The sequence below is a fragment of the Barbatula barbatula genome (genome assembly GCF_947034865.1).
Source record: "Barbatula barbatula genome assembly, chromosome: 2".
Taxonomy (NCBI): domain Eukaryota; kingdom Metazoa; phylum Chordata; class Actinopteri; order Cypriniformes; family Nemacheilidae; genus Barbatula; species Barbatula barbatula.
Window position 1 is genome coordinate 29,984,920 of NC_136767.1, and position 27,376 is coordinate 30,012,295.

General features: G+C 38.7%; 2 protein-coding genes across 2 annotated transcripts; both read left to right on the plus strand.

Moving 5' to 3' along the window:
- Positions 1–2,578: 2,578 nt before the first annotated feature.
- LOC306903090 (leukemia inhibitory factor receptor-like) lies at positions 2,579–12,880 on the plus strand (the record flags this gene model as incomplete). The annotated part of the gene is made up of 17 exons (XM_079472038.1): positions 2,579–2,597; positions 3,278–3,417; positions 3,549–3,642; positions 4,900–5,101; positions 5,860–6,020; positions 6,968–7,101; positions 7,312–7,462; positions 7,888–7,964; positions 8,039–8,243; positions 8,337–8,513; positions 8,938–9,039; positions 9,456–9,614; positions 9,756–9,908; positions 11,004–11,085; positions 11,213–11,285; positions 11,379–11,675; positions 12,824–12,880. 17 exons carry the CDS (start codon positions 2,579–2,581, stop codon positions 12,878–12,880), a joined length of 2,283 nt encoding a protein of 760 aa, XP_079328164.1.
- A 2,175-nt stretch (positions 12,881–15,055) lies between these two features.
- LOC306903096 (2-hydroxyacyl-CoA lyase 2-like) lies at positions 15,056–22,886 on the plus strand (the record flags this gene model as incomplete). Its single annotated transcript, XM_079472048.1, has 15 exons — positions 15,056–15,079; positions 15,691–15,892; positions 15,979–16,106; positions 17,994–18,132; positions 18,298–18,409; positions 18,521–18,620; positions 18,838–18,935; positions 19,865–20,001; positions 20,122–20,256; positions 21,051–21,165; positions 21,290–21,459; positions 21,556–21,626; positions 21,772–21,843; positions 22,142–22,247; positions 22,705–22,886. The coding sequence occupies 15 exons, from the start codon at positions 15,056–15,058 to the stop codon at positions 22,884–22,886; spliced, it is 1,791 nt and encodes a 596-aa protein (XP_079328174.1).
- Between the last annotated feature and the right edge of the window lie 4,490 nt (positions 22,887–27,376).

A 27,376-nucleotide genomic window follows, 5' to 3' on the forward strand; every position in this document is an offset into this window, starting at 1 on the left:
GTGGATTACATCAGACAGAAAAGCAGTGTTCTCATTGTTGCCGTGTTGTGAATTATCCGTGTCGTGCCATATCGTGGCAGAAAAAGTTGTTGTTTCCGGTGCACAGAAGAGACCAGACATAGCGTGTGAGTTTAGAAACATTACAAACGTCTCGCTAGTTTTTGAGGTTATTTCACAGAAGAGTGCAAAAGAGACACAAGTGCGTGTTCTGTACCAGCTTTACCTACAAACACTCATGACATGACAATCAAAACACACAGAATCTGATTCATCACTGATTTTCACAATCTATACTCAATATCACTGTTCTGTCATCAAATCACAAAGAAATAACTCCGATGGAAGCTGAGATGTGCATGAACTGAGAGCAACTCCTAGATTCAGATTGGCCCACATTAGACTCTTTTCTTCAAAGTCATCTTGTCTCCTGATGAAAGTGTTATCTCTGTCCGTCTCTTATCTCATTCAACACTAGACAAACTCATTCCTGTCTCAAACTCTCACAGCAGATATTATAAAGCCTCGGGCGAGAAGTCCTGAGGTTCACCATGTTCAACGGCGAACAGACTTGGCATGTCACTCCTGAAAAGGTAAAGCAAAAGTTTAAACCAGTAGATGTTTCCTATCAAATGAGAAATATCTACTGCGGAGGAGAACCCATCCCACACAGGACATCTGAACAAGATAAAGGCTAAAAGATTACTTTTGATTATTGAAGTCAAGGGCTATGGACCAGAATTCCTACCTGTAGTCATATCGGCACGCTAAAAGACCTGCACCCTGCCATTACCATCACTATAATCATTTATACTTTTCACTTCACCGTGCTTCAAATAACACTGTACATGAAGTACATCAGCAACTTTTAAACTGTTACTTGAGTCCTTTTCCCATAAAGGCATATTCACTTTCCTCGTGTTGGATACGTCATACTACGCTGACTTACAATCTGACAGTCTCACAGCAATAAATCCTGAAATGCTCTCTGATGGTCATGATAATAGTGTTGTTTACAGTCAAAGAAACGCATTTAATTTACAATCGTGCATCATCCACAATACTTCTGATCAAAGGTCATTCCACTTAAAGAGATGAAGTTGCTTTTAATAGAACAAGTTTTTCTTTACCGTTTTGAAATATACTTTATTATTAAAAACGCAAAGCCCCCTCCAACCAAAAAACAGCTTCTTCATTCCTATAGAGCATTTCACAAGACGTAAACAACACTAGTACCAAAGCACTTCCTGTTTCCGTTGTTTAGATGTTTTATTTCACATACAGATCATTAAGTCGTATACTGTATACAATTTGATTCAGCTTTCTGTAAAACAAAAACATATTTACATAATTTCTTTTGGGGTGTTTTTCCTCAGGTTTCATGACATTGAGTCTATTTTCAGAATTGTCCTGTGTCGTGTGTGTGTGTGTGTGTGTGTGTGTGTGTGTGTGTGTGTGTGTGAGTGTTGACTTGGTTATAGATGGTGATAGATGTGAACACATGGTTAGGAAACATGTAATGTGTTCTGACACAAAGAACAAGAGAACCAAAGTCTAACACACACAATCATATAGATACACATGACAAACCTTACCTTAAAATAATATATCTTAAAATATACCAGAGCCATTGATTTGTTACAAGATGCACACTTGAAAAGTTTTTGTAAAACAGTCTACATTGAACGAAGGCTATTCCCAATATGAGATAAATTTTGGGGGGAACTGTGTCCAGTGTTTTGTCCATTAGGGGCTTCTAAAACAAAATGATAAAACGGTCAGTTCTGGTCCTTTATTCTGATTGGCTGAGCAGAGTGTTATGAGCTGTTATAAAATATCCAGATTAATAAGTGCTGGCTGCATTACATAGCCTAAATATCACTTATTTACTTTATTTCATGAAACCTTGCTAAGCATATGGAATAACCGCTTCTTTGCAATAAGCCCTAAGAAGCAGTGGGCTACAAGTGTATTTATAACAGCTAAGAGTGTTTTAGGCCCTGTTAAAAAAACAGGTGGAAGATGTGAGGCTTTAGTTAACTGGAGAGAATCGCTGGTTTGGTACTAAAAAAGTTTATTAATAAATATGATCATCATTTATTGTGTTATTAATAGAAACCCCTACAATAACCGCCCGCACCTGCAGAGTGTTGCTAAGGCGTTGCTAAGGTGTTCTGGGAGGATGTTATCTGACCCGGGTCATACTAAAGTCTCTGCAATCGGCTAAGTATCTGTAATGTCTCTTATAATGGCCACTTTCAGTTTAACCAGACACTAAACACACTTTCAGCTCGCTGTAGCTACTGGGCATGCGCAAAGGCTCGTAAAGCCCACCTTGCTCCATTCACACCACTTTGGTTATCCTGACCTATTTATCACGTGATCATCGGCCGGTACAAAGCAAAGACCGCGTCGATGATCTGTCCAAACAACCGAAGGCTTCACAAACCTCTCTCCTCCAAAACAAGCCTCGTGATTCGGTTCATTTGCTGACATCTAGTGAGTTTTCACGGAATCACACGAGTGTTTTGGTTCCACTGATCGTCCTTGTTCCCCTCGAAGTCATTATTTACGCACCGTCATGTCGTCCAAACCCCAAAGTCTGCGCTTTTACAACGTCTTAAAGATCAACATTGTTCATTCGTGAGATCTGTGGGTTGTTTGTTGGTATTTTCATGAGTTTAATGGATGATGTATTAATATTCTTCAAACGCATTTCCATTAATGACCGGTGGATGGAGCTCTTCGTTTATATAAAGGATCCATATAATAGCGTTGAGTTTAAAAGCATATCAATGATCGACACCAGAATATAATAACATTCAACACCAAACAATAAACATCATTGAAACACTTTCTGACTCATACAAAGTGATATCAATGTGATTCCACAGGCATTATGGCTTTAATGTAAAGAGCAGACAGCAGGAGGCGGAGAAAGTGACACATGGAACAGAAGAGCAGAGATGAATCCAACATGAGGTCTTGTACATCCACCGAGATGATTTACTCTTGGACAAACATACTTATGTTCATCATCATCTTTCAACATGTTAAGAGATGTGATTCTTCAGGTCAGATGAATTTATTGCTGTTTTATATCATTTGTTTTTCTTATGTCCATTCTGCTTAAAACATACTCATTTTAGTTCTTTTATCGAGCTGCTTTTCTTCAAACATTGTTTGTATTAATGTTTACATTCACACTAAATATGTAAAGCACCAGGACTAGCGATGTAAAGCATTATTTATGTTACATATTTTGATGATGTTCTTGTAGATGACATCACTGTGCCGAACATCATCAAACTTCGGGCTTTGGACATGTGGAGACTGGAGATGAAGACGAGTGAAGAACATAGAAATCAGACGTATGAAATACAAGTTGGTCGCACAAAAAACATGGAAACTATCGACAGAGTGAGTTTAACCGTCCCACTGCCTCCTGACACAGAGTTTTGTGTTTTTATTCGTATGGACAGTAATGATTTTCTGTGCATTGACACATGTCATTGAATGCTGTTGCTGACACAGTGATCTGGACGTCACAGATGCCGCTGAACTGCACAGATCATTCTGTGAGAATAAGACGCATCTCTGATAACTCAACACTTGGATCCTGGAGCGCATGGAAAACTCACTATGGTGGGGAATTTAAAATCAGTTTTCTGTGCTGATAATAATGTGCGTCACATCCCAGCTGAAAAAAAGGTTCACAGTGAGAGCTGTATTGGTTTTAAAGGAAGCTTTAATGGTATCTGGGGGTCTCTACTGGTAGTGTGTTGTGTTCTATTGGTGGGATTTTATTGGGTGGATGAGAACCTATTGAGCACCATTGAATCCTACAGGAATAAAACACATATTACATTAAGAAATGTTGTTCTAGTTTTAATGGTAAACAACTGATGGTTCATAATGGTGTTTGAAATGGAATCCGTGTTAACTACATTTGATATGTTTTTGTATATATTGTATATAAATAATATATTTTTAGTATTATTAATACGCTTAAAAAAAGGTTGGGTTGTTTCAAACCGAGTTTGGGTCAAATACAGACATTTTCAATGTTCATTTTCTAATCTCTCTCACGTACCTTCTCTGGATCGGATCTGCCCGCTGCTACAAGATCTGTAGATTCTCTTCCACCAACACCTGACCGATCAGTTCTGACTTCAATCTCTTTTTTACTCTTTAAAACAAAAACAATAATACTTCTGTCTTTTCTCTGTATACTGTGGTAGGCGAGACCAGCTTTTATATTGCACTTGTGCTTTTTGTTTTCCTTATTTTGTTCCAATTGCTTCCGTTGTTTACCCGTCTGTAAGTCGCTTTGGATAAAAGCGTCGGCTAAATGTAAATGTCCATAAACCATATTTTACCCAAAGGGTTCAAACAAACCAGACTTTTTTAGCACTAAACCATATTTGACTTCTGATGTAACGTTGTAGGATATGAACTTCTTCTTTTTGTCATTTACATGGTTCATGTCTGTTGTGAGCCTCTCAACTGTCAGGGATGAATAAGCTTTTTTTGTCGACCCGCCTCACACAAAACTAAGCTGGTTGTCTTTTTAGATTGTTAGAATCACACAATGATCCCGTGAGCTATCAGATACACCTTGAGCTCCTAACAGGCCTATTGAGAGTCAGTTTAGTAAAACTTCAATAGTACTATTGAGCTCAGTTTGAGACATTATTGAGATCTCTTCTGATGGAGACATTTGTGAGATTTTCTCAGGAGAAACATATGAGATGCAGATGAGTTTTAAGCAACATTTTCCATTTGCTTTCCATTAAATCCTATTCACATCAATGAGAAAGAATTGAGATATTAAAAAGATGTGATGAGTTCATGTCTGTGGTTTATCCTACAGTAGTTCTTTTCTATTGGCTTGTGTTGTAGGGGATGAGAACTTGTCTCGAGATGTCAAGATGTATCCAAAGCACCAGGTGCTGAAAGAAGGATCCACTTTGCTGTTCTGCTGTGTTTATTCAGAAGATGCTCACATCACGGATATCTTTTTCAACAAAACCCAATACAAAGTCATCAACATAAGCTCACGGGTCAAAGCCATTCGAGTGGAAAACATCAACGCCACAAACCTGTACGGCGCAGTTTTAACTGCAGTAAAGAGAGTTCTGGGGTCGCTTTGAACTTTGTCACCTGTAAGTACCTTTTTAAATAAATCATATAAAAATGATATTATTCCTCGTAAACGCCTAAATATATGTAGACACGTTAACATCTAACCATTACCTTTACAGTAAGAAAGGTTTTGTCTTCACTTTTTTTAATAACTGGTTTAATAATTTCTTATCTAATGCAACAGCATTCATGCGTTTTGAAGTGTCACTGAATGTGCAGTAACTTTTGTGCTCACTGCATTTACGAAACACTTCACTTGACTTTTATTTCCTTCTTTAGTCCCTCCTGAGAAACCTCATCGTATTCGATGTGAGACCACAGACATGAGAAACATCACCTGCACATGGAAAGTACGCAGAGCTCCAAACCTCGGCGGAAGCCGCAAAAGGAAGTACAGATTACTTATCAGGTGACTCAGATTTCATCACGGTTCACAAAAACACATTCTAGCAAAGACGAAACGCACCCTGATCCAGTTATCTGTTGTTTTTCATCATGATAGATATGAATCATTTAAAAGAGCGTGCAAGGCTGTAAAATGAATCATTTCGAGTTAGTCTTTTACATGTATGCACTTGGCAAACGCTTTTACCTAAAGTGACGACTGAGTAAGTTATATATTCATCAGTACGTGTGTGAATCAACCCCACAACCTTAATGCTGCTCGAGCTTCAGTCCAATAATGGTTATTATCTATGACTTTGTTTTTGAGAACAGGGACTCTGAGGTTGTCACGTGTAGTCTGGAGAACAGTCATCTTCTGGTCTCCTGCAGTTTTCCAGTCATCCAACAGCAGGTCACTTACAGCATCACTTTATGTGTCACAAACAGTTTGGGGCGAGAGAGTGAACACTACATATTCAACATCACAGACACAGGTGAATATGATTTTAACTTCATCCAAACTGTTCATGATCCGGCACTGATATTCTTATAAATTCATGAAATGTGGATATTGTGATACACATCGGACCGGGGACGTGTTTGTATTTCCTTCAGTTTCTATGAGACTGTTTTTAGTAGAAAGCCGATCATTTGTTAAACCCACATCTGTCAGCTATCCGCCTACACTTCTGTAACATGTGTATGTAGGATAATATACGCACACTTTATACACTTTATACAAAGTCAACTGACCCATAACAGGGGACGGTTGCAACATTCATTAATATGTAATAAAACTATTGTATAACATCATTTTGATATTTCTTTATTTTATTTGTGAACAAACAGGGTCTTTAAAAAGTGAAACTGGCAAAATATTTTAAATAAAAGAACAAGATACTGAAAATGTACTGAAATACTTGTGCGCACTGAACTGAACTCTGTTTTTTTGTTCGTGTGTGAAGAGTTCAATTGACTCTATAAAGTAAAGAGTAACAAACCATGAGCATCATACACCAGCTCATTCCTGACCGGAGGAATAAACCATGCAGCAACCGTCCCTTGTCGTTTACATCACATTTACATTTATGCATTTGGCAGACGCTTTTATCCAAAGCCACTTACATTGCATGATACTATACATGTGTTTCTGAGGACGTGCAATCCGTGGGATGAACCCATGACCTTTAGCACCATCCTCTGACCTCTGAGATACAGGAAAGTCTCCCCGACATACACAATATAATATTATTCACAGTCACAGTGTATGTAAAATGTAAAAGAATGATGTTTTCACAGCTTTTCTCAGTTGAATGAATCTCCTCGTTTCTTATCAAGGAACATGTTTAGCTTGATAGTTTGAAAGAACGCAGGTTTCTATTCATATGAGAAGTATCAAAGGTATCAAAAAATATAATTTATGAATATAAATGTGTTCCAGTTTTTCCATTCCCTGAGCGTTCTGAAGTGACGGCCGGTGTGTTGGATGCTGTGATGGACTTACAGTTGAACGGAAGCTTTAAAGGTCTCTCCATTACTTGTCAGATTGAAGTGGAGCCAGGAGGGATGACACAGGTAAAACATCTCATCGTGTGTTGACCGTCATATCATTCTCATCAAAATTACGACAGGAAGCAGTTTCCTGTTCGGCTGAGCGTGTGAAACCTCTTGTGAAAACCAAACCTCAGAGCAAAAATGAACCTTTTTCCCCCGTTTGTTTTGTACGTCTCTAGTAACGTCCAGTGTCAGCGGTCCAATGATGTGTTCTTTGTTCTGTACCAACAGGAGTTACAGATGAAAGGTTCAGATTCGCTTCAGCATTTCACATTCGAGATACAGAAACTGCAGCCCAGCGTGAGATACAACGCTAGGGGTCGCTGCGCCACACAGGACAATGACTGGGGCCGATGGACACCTTCCAGAGCCTTTCTTACAGGTAGAAGTCATGAAGCACTGTTACTTAGGTCTGTAAAAATACACTCCGCTCACAATTCAATACAATATATAATACTAGAGTCACAATATGATAGAAACACACCACTTATAACAATTGTAAGATGCCCTGTAGAGACAAATATGAATGGAATTGACATTCAAACGACCAAAACATTATAAACACATTTGAAAAAGCAGAAATAAAAACATTATTAACACTGAGTCTCTATCATTTATAATATTGACTCGGCATTACTTTTATTACTGTTCATAAACGGATCAAAACCACTGATGTGTTAACTTGAACGACCCAAACAATATCCCAGATTGTGAAACCTTGACCCGACCTCCGACATGATGACCTCATCGCTTCAAGAACCAGCGCTGTATGTTTTACACAAGCATGTAAATCTAGTTTCTGGACAGGGCCTTTGGTGACGGTGGACGTGTGGAGGAAAATCAGAAACGGTCCGGTTCGCACCGTCACACTTCTCTGGCGCACTGTATGTTTCTGTTTCTTAACCTTTGAACCCAACATACACTGACATTATCACGCACTCAACTTCATGTTTCTCAGGTCCAAAGCCATCCAGAAGTGTCTATTGAGGCCTATGAGGTTTGTGAAAACCACACAGATCCACAGAGCGATAAGTGCATCAATGTCACACAGACACGTGTGGATTTACCCGTTGATGTCCACGTGTGTGACCTCACGGTGCGGGCGGTCTCTCAGACGGGTTTATCTGTACCATCACAGATAACTATTCCTTCAGCGTATACAGGTAAACATACGTTTCTTTCTTTACGTTATCATACAGCGTTTAAGGTACAATCTGTAGTTCATTTTGTGCATCCCAAACATGCTGTTCCTGCAGAGGCTGTGATGAATGAGAAGAGGATTGTGGGTAACGCAGAGGGATTTCAGCTCTACTGGACGAGGAGATCGGCCTCCACGTGCGACTACATCGTAGAGTGGTGCATGCTGGGAGTCGCTTGCTCCTTACAGTGGAGAAAAGTCCCGGTTAACCAGACTTACTTATCACTCGAAGCAGGTTAGATGTGTTTTCATGTGATGTCTCATAGTACACATCCGTACGAACACCATCACGACACAAGTCACAACACAATCTCAACATTCTGTCAACGTCTACAGACATTTTTGTACCGTAAAATGACCGTAAATCTTTTGATTCTTCAAACTGTCTCCACCAAACTTGGCACCATCCATCTGCCCTTTCTAACTTTTGTTTTCTACCTGAGGTTTGTTTTTAGACTCCAATATACATTTGAAATCCTTTAAGATTTTTGTCTTTCCTCTGCCGCCATCAAATCTAAATTCTCCTTATTTAAACTTCACGCAAGAAAGACAAAATAAAAGTTTGGCATCACAACTACAAGTCATTGAAATCACATGTTAAATGTTTATTAATTTCCATGATTGTTCAAGATGACTGTACAATAAGATTGTTTTTCTAGAGTATTTCAGACCCGGTGTTAGATACGCTTTTACTGTCTACTGGTGTAACGCAGAAGGACACAGACCTCACGAGAAACTCATCGGATACTTGGAAGAACAAAGTAAGAAACACACACATCCTCCTTTTCCTGTTCAGCACATTGTGTTAAGAAATGTCACTGAAACATTGCTCAACATGTGCGACCTCAGAGAAGCTTTTTATTTGGTGGCCAGAGAAAGTTCAGAGGTGTAAAATGAATGAAATCTGGATTTGGGTAAATCTGATGAGAAATGTTTAAGTTCATATTGAGATATTCAATAATAATGACTTTGGGTTACAGACTTGACAAATCTGAGCTCAGTTTGACATCTCTTCTCAAACTCTAATGACAGAGACATTCTGACTCTTTTTTTCAAGAGAAATATCTGAGACACAGATGAGACTTAACAAAAGTTTGCTCTCCATTTGATCTCAGGGATTTCTGCAGGAGAAATAAACGAGAGATTAATCTGTGATTTGTCTTTCTGACGGGTGAAGAGCCCACGCAGGGCCCCACACTGGACCCTCATCCAAGCGTAACGTGGTCTTCTGTGACTCTAAGATGGAGTTTCAATGAGGACGACCCGACTCACACCGCATTCATCACAGGATATGAGATTACAGTACATGATGAGTTAGATGGTGATATTTCCCGGAGTAAGTGTTCAAAATGACTCAACCAGTTTCTGTTATGTTCTTAGCTTTATAAACTGATCTATTATATATAGAAACTTTATAGGTAAGATTGATGCAACTGTGCTGTCAAAGTTGTTATATTACTGTTTTGTGTTATCGCAGGTTCTCACAGACAGATGATAAATAAACCCCACAGTAAATCTTTTACATTCAGTGATCTTAAGGAAGACCGGTCGTACACGTTTCATCTGTCTGCGTGTTCATCGGCGGGCTGTGGACCAGAGACCTCCACCACCATCACAACCAGAACAAACTGTGAGCTTAACCCCTGTAGAAAAATCACATTCAATCTGATGAACTGGTTTCGGATGAACACTTAAAGATTCTGTCTGGGTTTAAAATGTTTATAATGGTGACAGACTATATTGAGTTTTAAACTACACCGTTGATCTCAAGTCTCGTGTGACACGAGACAAACTACATTAACAATTATCACCTGCATCATTCCGCAGATATAAAGCCCAAAATCATATTAACATTGCAATTCCACCAAAATAACTGCTTATTTGATTTCTTTTCCGACCATTTTATTTTTTGGAGAATTATTATGAAATATTATGAAATAAACAATAAAAACCAAACTGAGCAAACCATGCATTGCGCCAAAAAAGTTTTCAAAGAGCGAGTTGATCTGTTTGGTGAGAGCACAGAACATGTTATGGAGATTTATAAAGGGAGGTGTCATCACCATATAAGCTTTATTGGAGCCGTTTCCTAATGCAAATGAACGTGAACGAGCACGGTGCTTTAAGTCCCCGTGAACCAGAAGTTGAGATCATTTTACTTCCGTATGTTGACATTTTTGTCACAAGAAACAAGAAAAATAGTGTCTGCGTCTTTTATCTTTCTCTGCGATTTCATTGGATGTTTAAAAACCGCCTTTGCATTTGGAAATGGCAGCAGATTGACAGTGAAAGGGGAGGAGTTAACGGATGCTCCACCCAAGCAGTCTAACATACGTCATTTAAGATGAATAGTCACTACAGGACGGAAGTTCATTTTGATATTGAACGATGATGATGAAAGATGATGAATTTTAAAAGAGAATGACCCACATTGATAAACCTTTTACTATAAAAGCTGCAATATTTTGTGGAAAATTGAAATTGTCATTTTTTATTTCACTGGGACTTTAAGAACATGTGGGATTTATCATCAATGATTCATTACGGGTGTGCGTAAGAACCACGCAAGCAAATTTGATAAATACAGTTTTTTTTGTACGTAGGCACATTGTAATTTTCATTCGTAGGACAAAATATAAAACCTTTTCTACTCACTGTTGATAAATGAGACTCCTGGTTTAGTGTAAATATGTCTATATTTGTGTGATAATTCTTCTGTCAACAGATTATCTGCTGTCAGCTAAGATTTTAGTTTCGCTCCTGGTGTTGGTCGGCTGTTGCATTTGTCTGTGTTATTGCCAGAAAAAGTGAGTCTTCTAATATATTTAAAGAACATCATTTGAATATCATCACATGTCCTGCGATTGAATGCAGCACTTACTATTGTTTTCTTCTCTTCATCATGTTGACGTTTCAATGTTTCATCTTTTCCAGACTGAGAGAAATTCATGAAGAATTCAGATTTCTGCACATAAAAGCGCTGGACCTGGATGAAGATCTTTATGACGTAATTCATAACTATAAACATATTTTAATGTAACTCATGCTTGTTATTTCTAAGCTTCAATGTCACTGTTGCCATGTTGTTGTTTTTTTCAAGGCGAGTGAAAAGATCCGTACATTCAGTATAGAGGAGTGTCATTGGTGTGATGTTGAGGTTTTAGACGCCCATCACAGCACCATGATACAGAACACACGGCTGACCGACACTGAGGATCTGAATCATCTGTTCATTTCTCATAAAGTCACAGTAACGTCCTCCCACCAGCTCACTACAGGAATATGGGACAGTCAGAACACAGATCTCACAAACTTCACTTATGTGTCTTCTGAACAGCAGGATTTATCTGATAAGATGTTTGAGACGGATGAAAAAGTGCAGGAGGCCAAGAACTCTGTGTTTATAAGTGATTACGTCACATCTGAAGCATTCTGAAACATTTATAATGTGATCACTTCAACCAGAGCTGTACAAACCTTTCATAAAGTTCAATCTGAGGCAATGAAATAATCGCATTATAACATTTGCTTTAGAAGAAGAATTTATTGTTTGTTTACTTAAAGTATTTTTATGACATTATAGGTGGTAGTTTTGAACAAATATATCAATATACTAAACTACATAAACAGATTGAATTAACAGCACTAGTTTAACATGTAAAGCAGCCCAACACATGTGTAATGCCATCAGATGTTCAGTAAGATCCTCGTGATATCTGCCACTGCGCTGCATGTTTCTGTGAGGTGCCTCATATACTCCATTCATTCTGCAAAGCTTTATGAAATCTTCAATCTAACAATAACGTTATCTTTGTTTTTCTAAACGTGTTTTTAAACATTCTCAATGTGCATAAAGAGTATACTCATATATTTCTATCAGTTCATTTATTTATAGAGCACACGACTGACCAAAGTCAGTCTAGACCTCAGACTAAAAACAGCAATAAAAGCAAATACAATAAAAAAACTGAAAATCAACATCCTTAATGGTGGGCCAGATCGAATAAATATGTTTTTAGACGTGATATGAAAATGAAAAAAGAGGGGGTCACTCTGACCTCTAGTGTTCCAAAGCATAGGGCCAGCTACAGAAGATGCTCGGTCTCCTCTGCATTTAAGTCTGGACTGGGGGACCGTAAGGAGATTCAAGTTCCTGAGGCATGTAGGAATGCAGCGGCTCTGACAAATAACTGGGGGCTTATAGACATATAAAGGGATTTAAAAAACTCTTCGGTGTTGGATGGGCAGCCAGTGAAGGGTCTTCATAATAGGGGTAAGACTTTTTTTGGACGGGTAGTGTATATTGATCATTCATATATTTGGAAATATCGTCAAGACTCTATTTACATGTTTATACATCTCTGACATAGTTTCAGTATCTGTAAAAATTCAGTGCATGTTTGAGTTGCTAAGTGTTTACAGTGATAAACACCTCGTACGTGCGCAGTCAATATACAGTATTGTAGATGACACATTGGTTTAACATTTGTACCACTTTAGGGAATATTTCACTACAGCGAGCACATATGTTGTGTTTGTTTTTAGAAACGTTCAGATTCAGACACGTTACCGCAGCCCATCATGAGCTACACCACTAGATAGCGCTGGAAACCATCACACGGACGATATAAGAGTCATGACGGACCATAGTAGTGAATCACATAACAATAAAAATACAGAACACAAGCACAAATGCATCTCCAACCAAGTGGCAACGGATACAGAGATTGTGAAACATCTGTGATAAATGTAGTTTTACTACAGCAGCGGAAGCTCAGAACCTTAATGCTCTGTTGTGTCCGTATGTCTCTGTTGAGGTTGTTCAGAGGTACGTGACGTTCATAAGGGACATTTTCATTCTGTGGTGCAGAAATGTGTGTTGTGCGCGATGATGCATTGAAGCCTTTTGGTCTGTTTTTATGAAAGAGAATGACTAAATGTTTTAAAACCTTACGGAAATGAACCATGTTTTTTGGTGCATTGTGTACTATTGGAAAAATCATGGTTAAAAGCATGTGATGGGGACCTTTATTTTACTTTCTCTGAAGATTATTAATGATGATAAAAACTAAGGTTACGTAAAGACACCATGAAACCGGTGTATGTGTGTGAGGTCAAAGGTCATGTTGTAGAACATGTGAAGAGAGGTTCAGTCTTACAGAACCTCAGTCAACTCTTAAAACACAACAGAACTAAAGACAAACACCAAACACATGTGATCCGTTCACACTTGAGCGCTGAAATTCACACGCATGTCACGTGGCCAGCTAAAGCATAACACTATGTGTATTTTCCATCAAGGTTTAAGGTTAAAAGTTATTATGAATATTTTAGAGAAAAACTATGATTTGGTTTGTGACTGGTCATCAAACTGCATGATAATATATAAGAAAATGCTTTACAGCATATTACTGCACAACTGAACCACTATAATATTGAGATTGACAGCTGAATTCTGATTTCACATCTTTTATTTTTCACCATTTTTCAACAGGGGAGTAAACATTGTGTATTTATCATTCAACAGCTTTTTTATTCAGATTTTTTTAAATGTTTTTTTTAATCTTAACAAAATGGATTACACGACAACACAAACAGGAGACTCCACCCACCAACTATTAACAATAACCATCTTATATCCCAAATAACATTACCTTACATACATTTTTATGATAATCATATTTGAGTCAACTCTCTAATAACGGGGACTCTTTCTAAACTATATATTTATTATAAAATGACTTTTCTCACATCATCTTTGGAAGCATCTTGGTTTTAAAGAAGTTTTCCAGGACCTGCAGGTTTGACATCCAAGCGTCATCTCGGGCTACGGGTATAATGACGTGGTCTTTTGTGGTCCACACAACGAAGTAGCAGGTTTGTCTTTCAGTGAGGTGTAGCTGCCCCTGTACTTGGTGCCAGTAGTGATGGTCTTTGCGCAAGCTGTTAGTATCTCCTTTCTTACTGAGACAGAAGCCCTTCATTTTCACTGAATCATTTATTGTCATGTCTCTTGGATTGTAGGGACACTTGACCTCCAATATTTCAGATGACCCCACCAGACCATCTGGAGACGCTCCCAACACTCCTGACGGAGAAAGCCACAAGCCGGACTCCTGGACTTGCTTCTGAGTTGAAGTGGTGAATGTCTGGATGGCATTACGCTCGTTCTCAATACCCCACTGTACAGCTGGATTACCCTCCAGGGCTTGATGCTTTCCCAACACCTTGTCAAGAAGTGAACCAGTCACATCACTTGACATAAGGACGTCTCCAAAGTTGCTGGCAGTCAGCCTCCCTCTCCTAAATAAAAGCCATTTTGGATTGTCGCGCTGACCGATTGTTGCCTCCTGAATGGCCTTCCGTTCCTCCTCCGTCAAAGCCATACTGTCCAGGATCACTTCAGGCCCCTGATGACCGACAGACTCTACAATGCTAGGAACTGAATGTGCTTCCATGGTGTGAAGTTCCTCTTCTGGCTCAGGTGAGTGACAGGTCTGAGTAGAAACATACATACATTAGGTTCATATAATAATACCTATTGAATCTTTGTGCAGTCAGAGACTGAGCACAACTGAGATTATTAAATAAATCATTTTCATTTTATTCAACATCACATCATCTCCTGCCTGCTGTTCTTCCCTTCATCTCTGTATCTACCTGGTGGTTCGTTCACAGTATTCATATTTTCTGATTTAGTCATTTCCTGACGAAGAGAGAACTAGCCAAACTGGAGTTTGGATCTATAAGATCTGCAAGCATATAGTCGGATCTATCATGAGAGAAGCCAAGACATTCCCGGTAAACCTGAGTCTGTACCTCAGCCATTCACGCTCTCTCGTGTCAGCCGGTTAAACATTTAGTTTCTAACATAGATGGTGATAGACAGACAAAAGTTAGGGAGAAGAGGGAAATCTCTATTCACAGCAGCACTTGGCATTTGGTTTTCTAATGTTAGGGTATATGTCCAATGTCACGTGACTAAACCGGTAAACTGGTTTCGCTGCATCTAGCTTTCCTGTATCTCAGTGGTAAGAGGAAGATATTGTGTAAACATCGCAAGGTTGTGGGTTGGATCCCAGGGGATGGCAGACAGGTGTGCACGCGCAGCTCACTGCATCACAAGCCTTGCTGTCTTTGATCTCATGCGCCTATTTGACACTTAAGCATTCTTGTTGTATTGCCAACACTGCAAGTTTTTACTGCAACATTGCATGTAAACACGTTCGTGCAGAACACCTGTTTTGGCAGATATCCATAAATCAGGACAGGGAAACACCACTCCCACAATCCGACAATGTGTCTATTATTCTATTCTCTTGAGGCGTATTCTCCTCCCCTCGCAGTGACAAAGATTGTTGCATTATACACCAGGGAATGTTATTCTAACTGTCAACGTCTGTGACACCCAGACAGAAAGTAAGAGTCCCCGGCATGGAGGAGAGAGCGTGGCGGAGGTCCTGCGGGCTCACGGGGTCAAATTCGTCTTTACGTTGGTGGGAGGACACATCTCGCCCATCCTGGTGGCCTGTGAGAAACTGGGCATCCGCATCGTAGACACGCGGCACGAGGCCACGGCTGTGTTTGCAGCCGATGCCGTGGCAAGACTTTCCGGTAAGAACAAATCTAAGAAAGCAAGAGGGTCCTTCGTGTTGCATGAGGATGTTAGATGGTGATAATCTAGTGTTTTGCCCCTGTAGGCACAGTGGGTGTGGCTGCAGTCACGGCCGGACCTGGACTGACCAACACTGTCACTGCGGTGAAGAACGCTCAGATGGCCGAATCTCCTCTGCTTCTCATCGGTGGTGCAGCTGCTACTCTACTGCAGGTCAGAAAGTTACTTCAAGGTGCACTTTACATACTCTCTGCTCAGCCTGGCGTGCTGGAACACCTCTGCCTTATCTGTTCCTCATATCGCTATTGGTGTGAGATTATATCAGGTAACTGTCCGTCACAGAGGTAGCCCCCTGACCGCAACAGTGAGGCTCTGAAAGTAGAAATCATTTTATGAATTTAATTCTAAAACTTGAATATAACATTTCATGCGCAAGTTGTGAGTTTAATATTGAGTCTGTCAACAACTGTGTGTATAAGAATGCTTAACATGCTTTCTCTGCACTCATGAGATTGTGGTAGTGATGAAATTACAGGGTTTTATCTCCATGTATCTCTGACACAGTAAACTGGATGTGTATTCATCACCTCACCTCAAGGCTTATCTTAACTCTCCTGGTTCCTCCCGCCCAGTACAAGTGTACACACAGAGAGCAAATAAGTCAGCAATTACTTTTATATTATTATTGAACCGCTCTACCCGGGATCTTACGAAGCATGTTGAAGAGAAGAAACGCACTAGAAAGAAAATAACAAAGCAAATGATCTCATTTCAGTATGAACAGAAGAACAGGTGTACAGGGATGAAGCTTAAGGAACGGAGCTAAAGAAGAAACTTCAATGTTTGCTTCATTTTTTCTTAAGAATAAAATGACATGCTTTGTTTCTACTTGCCCGGTCAAGAGCTTACAGTATACTTATCTATCAAACCTTTCAGTGTAACAAGCACATCGCATTCTCATGTATATATTAACACGATGTGTTGAGTGACATTAATGATCAATTATTGTGGAGGGATTCTTTCGCTCATAATTTAATATAGAGGAGTCTCTGACACCATTGTTTGCGCATAATATTTCCTTCTGGAAGACGTATGATGCCAAACAATAAGCTATTAAAAGTAAACTGTTAGCTAGCATTATGATGTTGTGAACACTTATTCTTGTATTATAAAGTCGTTACTTTATATTTGTCGGAATACTTGTGACATTCAATGTTTCGACTTGCTCTGAACAAGAATGTCATTATATCATCATCATTATATTCAAATGAAATTCCGCACTGCTAAAATAATTTATATTTTTGACGAAAAAGGGTTTAAGCATAAAATAAATAAGTCTATTTATCACAAAAATCTATTTATCACATATAAAAAGAGAATAGTTACTTTCACACTAAATGCTAATGATTTGTAAAAAAAAAAAATTCGGCCAATGGTCAATAATCTTTTTTACATATTTAAAGCACAATAAAATGTAAATGCTCCCCTAATTATTTTATATATTTTAATAAGTAAAATTCTGAATTTGTACATATTGTGTTACGCTGAATGACAATGTAACAGTATTTCAACCAAATTGTGACTTTATTGTCCAAGAAACTTTACGTTGTAAGTAAAAAGACATTTTACTTGCATTTAATGTGCTTTCTATGGACACAAAATCACTTTATCAATTTATTTCGACCCATGTATAAAACATCTGTGAAGCTATTCTAACTTCTGATGATCTTTATGGCAAGAACATAAAACTCCTTTTTTTAAATAAAATTAGGATGTGGATATAAATATGTGAGTATTGTCCTCCTAAGAATGTGTTGTCAATCTGATCCCATAAATTCTCATTGGTGCTGAAAAGTTGCAGACATAGTATATCTTACTGTAAAATACATTTGATATGAACATTCTGTTGAGTCGTGTGTGTAACGTAGAAGAGATCCTAGCTTAAGACATTAATTGTTTATGTTAATACAGCGAACAGTAATATTTTAAGTGTGTGTCATATGTGATGGTTTTGTGATCTGTTATAAATATGAAAATCTAAATTTGTACAAGAATAACCCACCACTCTTCCTCTTGACATTCGATTTTTGTGTTTTTTAGGGTAGAGGAGCCCTGAAGGATATTGACCAGATGTCTCTCTTTAAACCCCTCTGTAAGTTCTGTGCTTCAGTGAGAACAGTGAGAGAAATCGTTCCTACTGTGAGAAAAGCATTGGCCGTGGCACAGTCTGGCACACCAGGTAATGCTGCGAATGACCATTTTTTCATTTAATCATTTATCATTTTTGTGAGTGATTGAAACATGTCACTTTTAAGTTAAGATATAGTGAATCACACTTTTTAGAGAGTACATGACCTGACTCTGTGTGCATAAGTACAGTTTGATGTGTATAACAATTTCACAGGCCCAGTGTTTATCGAGCTTCCCATAGACACGCTGTACCCTTTCCATGTGGTGGAAAAAGAGTTTGCCCCTAAAAACACTCCCAAAGGTCTTATGGGCAAAATCACTGCATGGTCAAACATTTCTCACTTTTTATTTCCTCCAATTTTCTTACGCTTTATTTCATTATTAAAGGAAAGGCAATCACTTTTACGTTGAAAGTGTTTTTGTTTGTTATCCGCCAGGTATCTTAAAAATCACTTATCTAACTTATTTGCTGGAGCTTGGGAAAACCGTGATCCCTCCCCACTTCCCGTTCACATCCCGCAGGCCACAGAGGATGAGGTGAGACCTGTCAATCATTTAATGGCCATTTGAGATGTATTATTAATTGCTTTTATGGTTGCGTCACATTAGATCTCATTTGATTCTCATCATCTTTAACATGAACCATAACAGGGCAGAATGAAATGATCTAGAAAGCTGTGACTTTTACTTCAGACACGGCAGATTAGATCTTATTTACATGACTCGGTATTCAAGTTGTTTCATTCATTTCCAGATTCAAAGATGTGTGGAACTGGTGAGCCGAGCCAAGAAACCCGTCATACTGTTGGGCAGCCAAGCAACCTTGCCGCCTACACCTGCAGATGATGTCAGGTCATTTAGCCATTCTGTCTTTACCCAGTTTGTGTCATACTCGTTCATGGAGTAGTTCATCAATCCCCTTCTGGATATTAAACCTATTGTCTTTGTGGTGCCAGTCTAGATATTTAAAGACACCCCTCCTTCATTAAACAGTAAACATTAAACATTTAATATTGACATATACTGGTTGACACCTTTACATTTTTTTAAATCATATCGTGAAAAAACCCGTTCTGCTACTTTAGACCTGCTTACTATTTATTTTTCTTTGCAATAAAGGGCATTAGAAGTATAAAATAACACTCAAAAAAAAATTTCTCAAAAAATTATATTCTCATGTGGTTCAAAACTTCTGGTTCATTTTTATGTGGAAAAGAAAATATGTTGAGAAATCATTTTGGGGCCAAGTCAATGGGGCGGTGTTGTTTGGCTACCAACAAATATCTTATACAAATATTTATTTTTCTTACAAAAAAAGAGTTTAAATCTTGGTGTGAACTATCCCTTTAGGTCCGTAGTTCTCAAACGTTTTCCTTGTTGTAACAGTGCATTTTCGACCCTCCCCAAAATAAAGTCGCATAATCCTAAACTAGAATTTTAAGAAACCAAAAACATATTCAGTTATACAATGCTGAAACATAAATAATTTTGGTTATTTTTCTAGTGTTTGATTGCGTGAAAAGTATGATACAAATTCCGTGTCCCCCTGGATCAATCTTGGGGCCCCCAGTTCGAGAACCACTGCTTTAGGTCCAAAGGGTTTTTATGCTCCATATGCAACCAACACAGTTACTGTATGTATTGAATAAATTGATCATATAGAATAATGCTTTAGTTGTGTAAGCATGAGCCAAAAACGGCAACAATTATTGATTTATAGCACCCGGACATGTAACTCATGGTTGAAGTTTGAACTCTCTTTTTGGATGTGTGTCTTACAGAAAGGCCCTAGAGTCTTTAGGCATTCCTTGCTTCCTGGGTGGGATGTCTCGGGGCATGCTGGGAAAGAACAGTCTACTGCACATCAGACAGAACAGGAGAGATGCCTTGAAAGATGCTGATCTTGTGCTGCTGGCAGGTGAGTAACAGCGCCATCTTGTGTCTTTTTATTTTCTATGGTTTTATACTGTTCGGAATGCTTAGAAAACTAAGCTATTCTTTTTCTAGATGTCAATACATGATTTGTTTTGGTTTGTAGGCACAGTGTGTGACTTCAGATTGGGTTATGGAAGGGTGCTGAACCGACGGAGTAAAATCATTGCAGTTAACAGAGACAGAAGTCAGCTATTGAAGAACTCGGAAATGTTCTGGAAACCAACAGTGGCCATTCAAGGTGAAGAAGTGCAGTTTAATTTCTTTCCTGAATACATAATGTATAATACATTAATGAAAATAAAATTCTCTGTACTATAGTATTAACTATAGTATCTAACTAGTTTTAATTCATTAACTGTAATAGGCCTATACTTAATTGAACACCCTATACCGGAGTATCTTGACATTTTACTACAGTTTACTATAGTAAATATTATAGTATACTCTACTACAGTATTTTATCATTTGGGCACATCATTTACATTACACACTTACAATCTTGTGATCAATGTTTTGTAAAGAGACTGTACTTTATTGTGTATATTATATGTATATAAAATGTGTGGTCTTAAAGCACATGGGACATCTTTTGGGACCTTTTGAAGTTTAAAAAGCTCTGCACTAAATAAACTAGAATCAAAATCCATCTGTAGTGGACATGAAATGGTAAATGCGTCACATGATTTGGGAGGGGTCGTGAGATATGTAGGAAGTGGTTATCGGGCACCTGCTCACCTGTTGTGGGTCAGGAGGGGGTGAATGGGGAGTAAGTGTACTCTTTGTTGACCAGCAATTTATTTTTGCAACATGTTTGTGGAGTAATAATTGGAGTATTGGAAAGCTTTCTGTTTTTTGTATGTATGATGTCCTTTTTGATGCGTCACAAATACAGCACTCCCAGTTTAGCCGCTCAGCGGATTACAGCTACATCCTATTTGTATAACTTAAGTTATAACCTGTGTATACATACAGTACATATACACTACTAAAAAAGGGGTTCTACACTGACAATTTGTTTTCCAAATGTTTCAGGCGATGCTGGCTCTTTCCTCCTGCGTCTCTCTAAAGCCCTCAAGGGACACAGATGCCCAGAGGAATGGCCTCAAAGTCTGAAAGAAGGAGATTACGTCAAAGAGAAAACTAAGAGGTGAACTTTCCCCACCTTTTCTATTCTTGCTTGCATGTCAGCTTTGTCTCAGGAGACTGAATGTGTAAACCTATGACCTATAACTCCCTTCAGTTTCATCTCGCTGCCTATTTGTTTATCTCAGAGCCAAAGCAGATGAGAAGACAGAGATGCATCTGAATCCTCTGAATGTTCTGCACCGGGTGGATGAGCTTTTGAATGAGGACAGCATCATAGTGGCCGCCGGGGGAGATTTTGTCGGCAGTGCTGCTTATATCATGAGGCCGCGGGGCCCGCTGCGCTGGCTAGACCCAGGTTAGCAGGACTATCGATATTTTTTGACCTGTTTGTGAACATCTAAAGCACCGTTTTGAAGGAATTGATGATTCTGTTTTCTGCTATTCACTCCAGGAGCTTTTGGGACTCTGGGTGTTGGAGGAGGTTTTGCTCTGGGGGCCAAGCTCTGTCGACCTGACTCTGAGGTAAGACTGTAAAGAAGTTAAATTGTATTGAATGCTTTGATATTGATCTCTGTTTGACCAGAGGACCTAGCTGACCTGACTGTAGTGACATTTGCCCCAGTTATTGAAACAGCTTTTCCCACGTGGTGCGATGTGTGTGTTACAGGTTTGGATCATTTACGGTGATGGTTCCCTTGGATACAGTGTAGCTGAATTTGATACCTTTACACGCCACAAGGTGGGGAAAACACGGCCAAACCTCACATATAAATCCCTTTTATGTACTGGGGACAAAGTAGTTTACATATCTATTTAAAAGACAGGACAGGGCGTAATAGGGTTTTGGATTACATTTGATTTATTTACAAATGAATTAAAAAATCATAACATTTTTAACCCTTTCCATATGCGATCAACAGCAGATGAAGCATGTTATGTGATTGTCCCCATAGACTTATATTGTAAGTGCATAATGCATAAATGCAGTATATAAGCCAGAACGATTGTAAATGAGCTGTTTTTTCACGTCATGTCAGACACCAGTGATCGCTCTGGTCGGAAATGATGCCTGCTGGAGTCAGATCTCCAGAGAACAAGTGCCTTTGCTCGGGAGCAATGTAGCCTGTGGTCTCGCCTTCACAGGTGAGATGGTTTACTCTAATAATATTTTCAAAATGTTGTCATAAATGTAGGATTTAGCACGAGTTTGAAGTTTACAGTACACCTCCCGAGTCTTCAAAAAAATTTGTGGATCAAGATGTTTTTCAGAAAAAGGATATTGTTGCATGTATGTTCTTTGACCTGTGATGTCATATTACTAACCAGGGAAATTATTTACTTGAATGTTGTTGTACCGTACAGTTCAACTACGTGTAAAATCGCTTTAAAAGAGAAGTCTGGGTCACAGTTATTTACCATTTTTGTTATTTAGTAATTTATTGTTGAGTCTTCCGTAGCACCTGTGACATTATAGGATTGCATAGTGTCCAGCAGTTGTACACTCAAGGAATACAGCAGCACTGACATTTGACTTTCTTCTATACATGTATTTGGATACAAAAGTATGAATTCGTTTTTTTTTCTTTTTTTCTGCTTGCAGATTATCACATCGTAGCTGATGGCTATGGGGGCAAGGGTTACCTGGTTGGGGGGCGACAGGATGAGTCACAACTTGATGACATCATTAAAAAGGCACAGAAGGAAAGTAGAGAGGGAAAAGCCATTCTGTTAAACGTTCTGATTGGGAAAACCAACTTCAGGGAGGGCTCTATCTCCGTCTAAACAGCGACACTGTGCACGATCCTGCCTAGAAACCCAAAGTTCTCTTTTATGTTTTACATTTCAATTTTATGTTTTAATTTTAAAGCCTAATTAATTTATATGCGGTGCACATTTCAGTACATTTACAGACTGACTTGTTAAAACAAAAAGAAGTTAAGTTATTGGAATGGAAGCAGAGTATCAAATGTGTGCAACAACATACCAGATTGCAGCGGTGTTGTAACTAGGACAGTTTTTAAAGTTAAACTGGGTGAAACTCAGAAAAAGGACATGTTGTGCTCATCTTTCTCTCCACCAGAAATAAGACAATATTTCGCTCAAAGAGAGCTGATGTTTAATACATTTTTACATTGTGACATTATTTTATAAGTAAGCACATACATTTACCCAATGTCTCAGTGTTGTATTGGGGAAATAAGGCTTATTTTTTTCTTGTAATACTTAATTTGACAAGTACCATGTTGTAGAATTTGTTGTACTGGCTTTAATTTATGCTTATTTTATTTATATTACGTACTGTATTACAGTATGAGAATCACCATTTAGAATAATGAGAATTATTGAAACCTCCTATACAGGACCCATAACAATGAATTTTTTTGATTAATGTACTTAAAGTAGGTCACAATGTCACAATCGCAAAAATTATTTATTTAAGAAAAATATAAGTTGTATACGGTGGCCTGGACATGTTTTTTTTCTTGAAGTTCACCCATTTCCTTAAGGAGCAGCAGTGCCTTAGTGTGTCGCTTTGGAAGATCAGAAATGTTGTGGTCCTTTCAATATTTATTTCATGTTTTCCAAGCACATTAATATATGACAATGAAGGACTGATCTGTGTGTTAGTGTGGCTGCTTGTGTGATATATGCAATAGTGTTGAATCTTTTTCATTCAACGGTGTGCCTGAAACTGAAGACCATGACTTTGCAGTTACAGTTATTGTGCATGCTTACTGTATGACGGAATCAGTGGATCATCAAATTGAAGTTTAGAAACATGTTAGTTTTAATCTAAGTATTACCGTCAAATATATTTATAAGAACCTCTGGAAATAAGTAGTCTGTATTTTTTCAATCTGAGACCTTTCTATATCACAGTTCTTTTCCTCAGGTTTGTGATTCACAGAATCATTTAGGTATTGTCATATAATTCATCAAGATGTTTTGATTGCAATAAAATCACGAAAGACTCATAAACATCATTGAGAACAGCATCTTATTTCACGCCTTCTGATATTCAGAAGCTTCTGGGGCTTGTGAGTGGGCTCCCAGTGGAGAAGATGATTCTGGTAAAGGTTGCTGGACAACCTGGTCTCCTTGGTCCGGCCTCAAGCTGAGTCTCTGGAGCATTTGAAGAAGCCGCTTTAGGACCAAAGGCCTTAACCAGGATCTCTTTAAAGCTGATTTAGGTCATAACCACCAAATGTGGATTTATAATCCCGCTTACTTTCTCCTTCCTCCATAGCATTACACTACTGCAAAGGTATTTTCATCTTCAAATAATGTCAAATTAAAAGATAAGATGGCCAAAACTGTGACTTGAGCACTAAAGGGCAAACCACTAAATGTTTCCATATGTTAACACTAGTATTGACAAGAACCAACGAAGCCCAAAAAATCAGAGACAAGTGTGTGAACGTTTCTTAGTTTTAATTAATAAGCACTCCATCTTCTTCACACTTGATCTTCATTTTCATCCTCCGCAGCACCTTCTGTAAAGCACACAAACAAAACACTTTAGCAGAGAGTTAATGCATACATAATACACCAACATAAGCTGAACTTCTGAGCTTTGTTTTGAGCATTGCTAAATGGACTGTAACGTCACTCGCATTGTTTTTTCAGCATAAAGACTTTTTTTAAAGCCACTACACCCAGTCTGACTGCTTTGAAAAGGCTTCGTACGCTCGATATCTGAAAGGTGCTGATGAGCCGCTTCCCGCAGATCAGCGATCACATCAGGAAAGCTCCTCTCAAGTTCCTGCAGCTTGTCCACAGACAAGGAAAAAAGTGTGCAGGAACTTAAGGCACGAAGTTGAGCAGGCTGCTGTCCTCCCAAGAGCAAACTGATCTCTGCAAAGACATAACAGAGAAATCCAAATAGAAAAAACATTCAATATATAAGCAAGAAACCTAACTACAAGCCAAATACGTCATAACACTTTTATAGAGTACGGCATTTCTCCATCAAATGATGAAAACAAGTAGATCTACAGTAAGTCAACATAAAAAGTAGACTGGCGGTACAGTATATACTGTATGTATATTTTCTTTTAAATATACCAATGGCACACTTAAAGGTTTTTCGGTCGTTTTCCAAGTTGTCCGAATTATGTCTGAATTCTTTCACACATTCTACCAGCTTCCTGTCAAAAGTAGGAAGTTCTTGGTAAAAATGATATGATGTGTGTCTCTGTAAAGTTCAAACTGAATTAAAGCAAGTTTCTCATACACCACCTCCAAAGTACTCTCCAGACAAGAGCTCCTGCTGGAAAGACTTGATCTCCTCGTGTACCCGTCCACGCTCGATGAAGAACATCCTGTCAGCAGGACCGTTCCGTTGGATGATGATGTCGCCTGTCTGGAAGATTTCGCACTCCAGCTTCATCAGAACGGCCTCGATCAGCGTGACATCGCCACTAGCAAACAGCCATCCCTTCATCAAGTTTGGGCACATGACTTTCATAACATCCTACAGTACGAAACATGAATGTCTTTTAGCTTTGAGCTCATGAATATGCTAATTTGCTCCTACACATGAACAAAATAAACGTTTAGAAGGTATACACATTTACACTCTTTTGATCGGTCAGTGACAACATTTGACAAAATGGTATAACTGCACACATCAGTTCATATTTTAAAAAATCTAACTTTCTCAATTTGACAAACCTTTTTTAGCGATTCTTGCAGGAGGCCAAGACAGCTCCTTTTCTGTTGCCATCTGTAGCCTGCAATGGCACGCTTGCGCAATGCCTTGGGCAGATGTTCGAAGTTTTTCAGCTACAGATGTAACATATCAAATATGCCATTATATTATCTGACGTACCTTCAGTTCATTTAATAAAAATGAGCAAATGTTACAAAAGAGCACCTCTTTTACGTTCGCATTGCTAGCTGCAAATGTTGCTATCTGCCATGCAACAAGTGCCATAAACATCGATTGGCCAATCACAGTACTTATGATGGCGGCCCATTGTTCTTCAATACCTACAAATCAGAGAACCACATCCATGCAAACGCCATTATTGCATCTTTTTACATCCTTTTTGAGTGCTGCTTGCTTTTACTAGGTTGTGGTAAGTTTTATTGTTAAGGATTTGGTCAAAGCCCTGAGTTCGCCTAAATGCAAGCATCGCTGAATTTAAGTATTTCGAATGCATGTTGGAAGTGTGACGTACGTGTCGGAGGGTCAGAAGCTCCACATAGTGTCCCGGTCATTTGGCAGAATGCACGAAAGAAAGAAGATGAGTACTTCTCTCCAATTGAGGCATTCTACGTAATGTGTCAAAAAAAGAATAAAACAGGCATTCAATTCACGTGACTTCTCACCATATTAAAATCCATGTACCACGTACCAGGAGGTGTTCTTGTGTGACCCAGCTATCAGGTGGAAATTCACCCAGCGCGGAGAGGAAAAACTGGATGCAGGCGTTCCAGTGCATAATAAGAAACAGCACCACTGCAACAAACAAGGTTCTTCTCACTGCTACAAGCTGGATGTGTAAATCCTACAAGCACGTACGAAAACACCATGCAACCATTACAATCACTCTCCATACAACAACAAAAATGTCTACTTTTGTATGCAAGAAACTGGCTATTCCTTACTTCTTCAAGTTCCAAGAAAAACCTGGTGAGTTTCGGGACACGGAGCAGACGTATCATGCTCAGAATCCTCACAAACATGAGGATCCTCATGATCTTTGAGGCCATCAGCGAGCTCGTGTTAACGTGATAGTTTTCCTGAAACAAATCAAATATGGTTTTATAGTAAGACGTCGAATAGTTGATATCATCAATGTGACTGATATTAATAAGGCCGAATAAGCAAACTCACCAAAATTATGATGAAGACATCCGCCGGAAACGCAGCCAGCAGGTCTGGAACAAACCACGAGCTTAGATAGTCTTTCTTTATCAGCTGAGGATCAAGAACGAGCACCTAGACGGAACAAAAAAGTGCGGACTGAAAATCTGTTTTGAATATAAAAACATAGACAGGTGCAGCTAAGTAAGATAATCATATTTAAGTTGTTGTCATCAGTTAAACTGGACTATTTCTAAAAATGTGTGATTGGCATTATTAAGGCGTTCATCAGTAATCTGGCTAATGCAAAGGTTTAGTTTTCATTTCGTTTCTTGTTTTTCACCCAGAACGCTGTTACGGCTGGTTTCCTACCTGACCATGTTCCTTGAAGAATCCCATTCGAAAGTTTATCAAGATGTCAAAACAGAACACTATGTCTGAGATGACATTTAAAGATAAC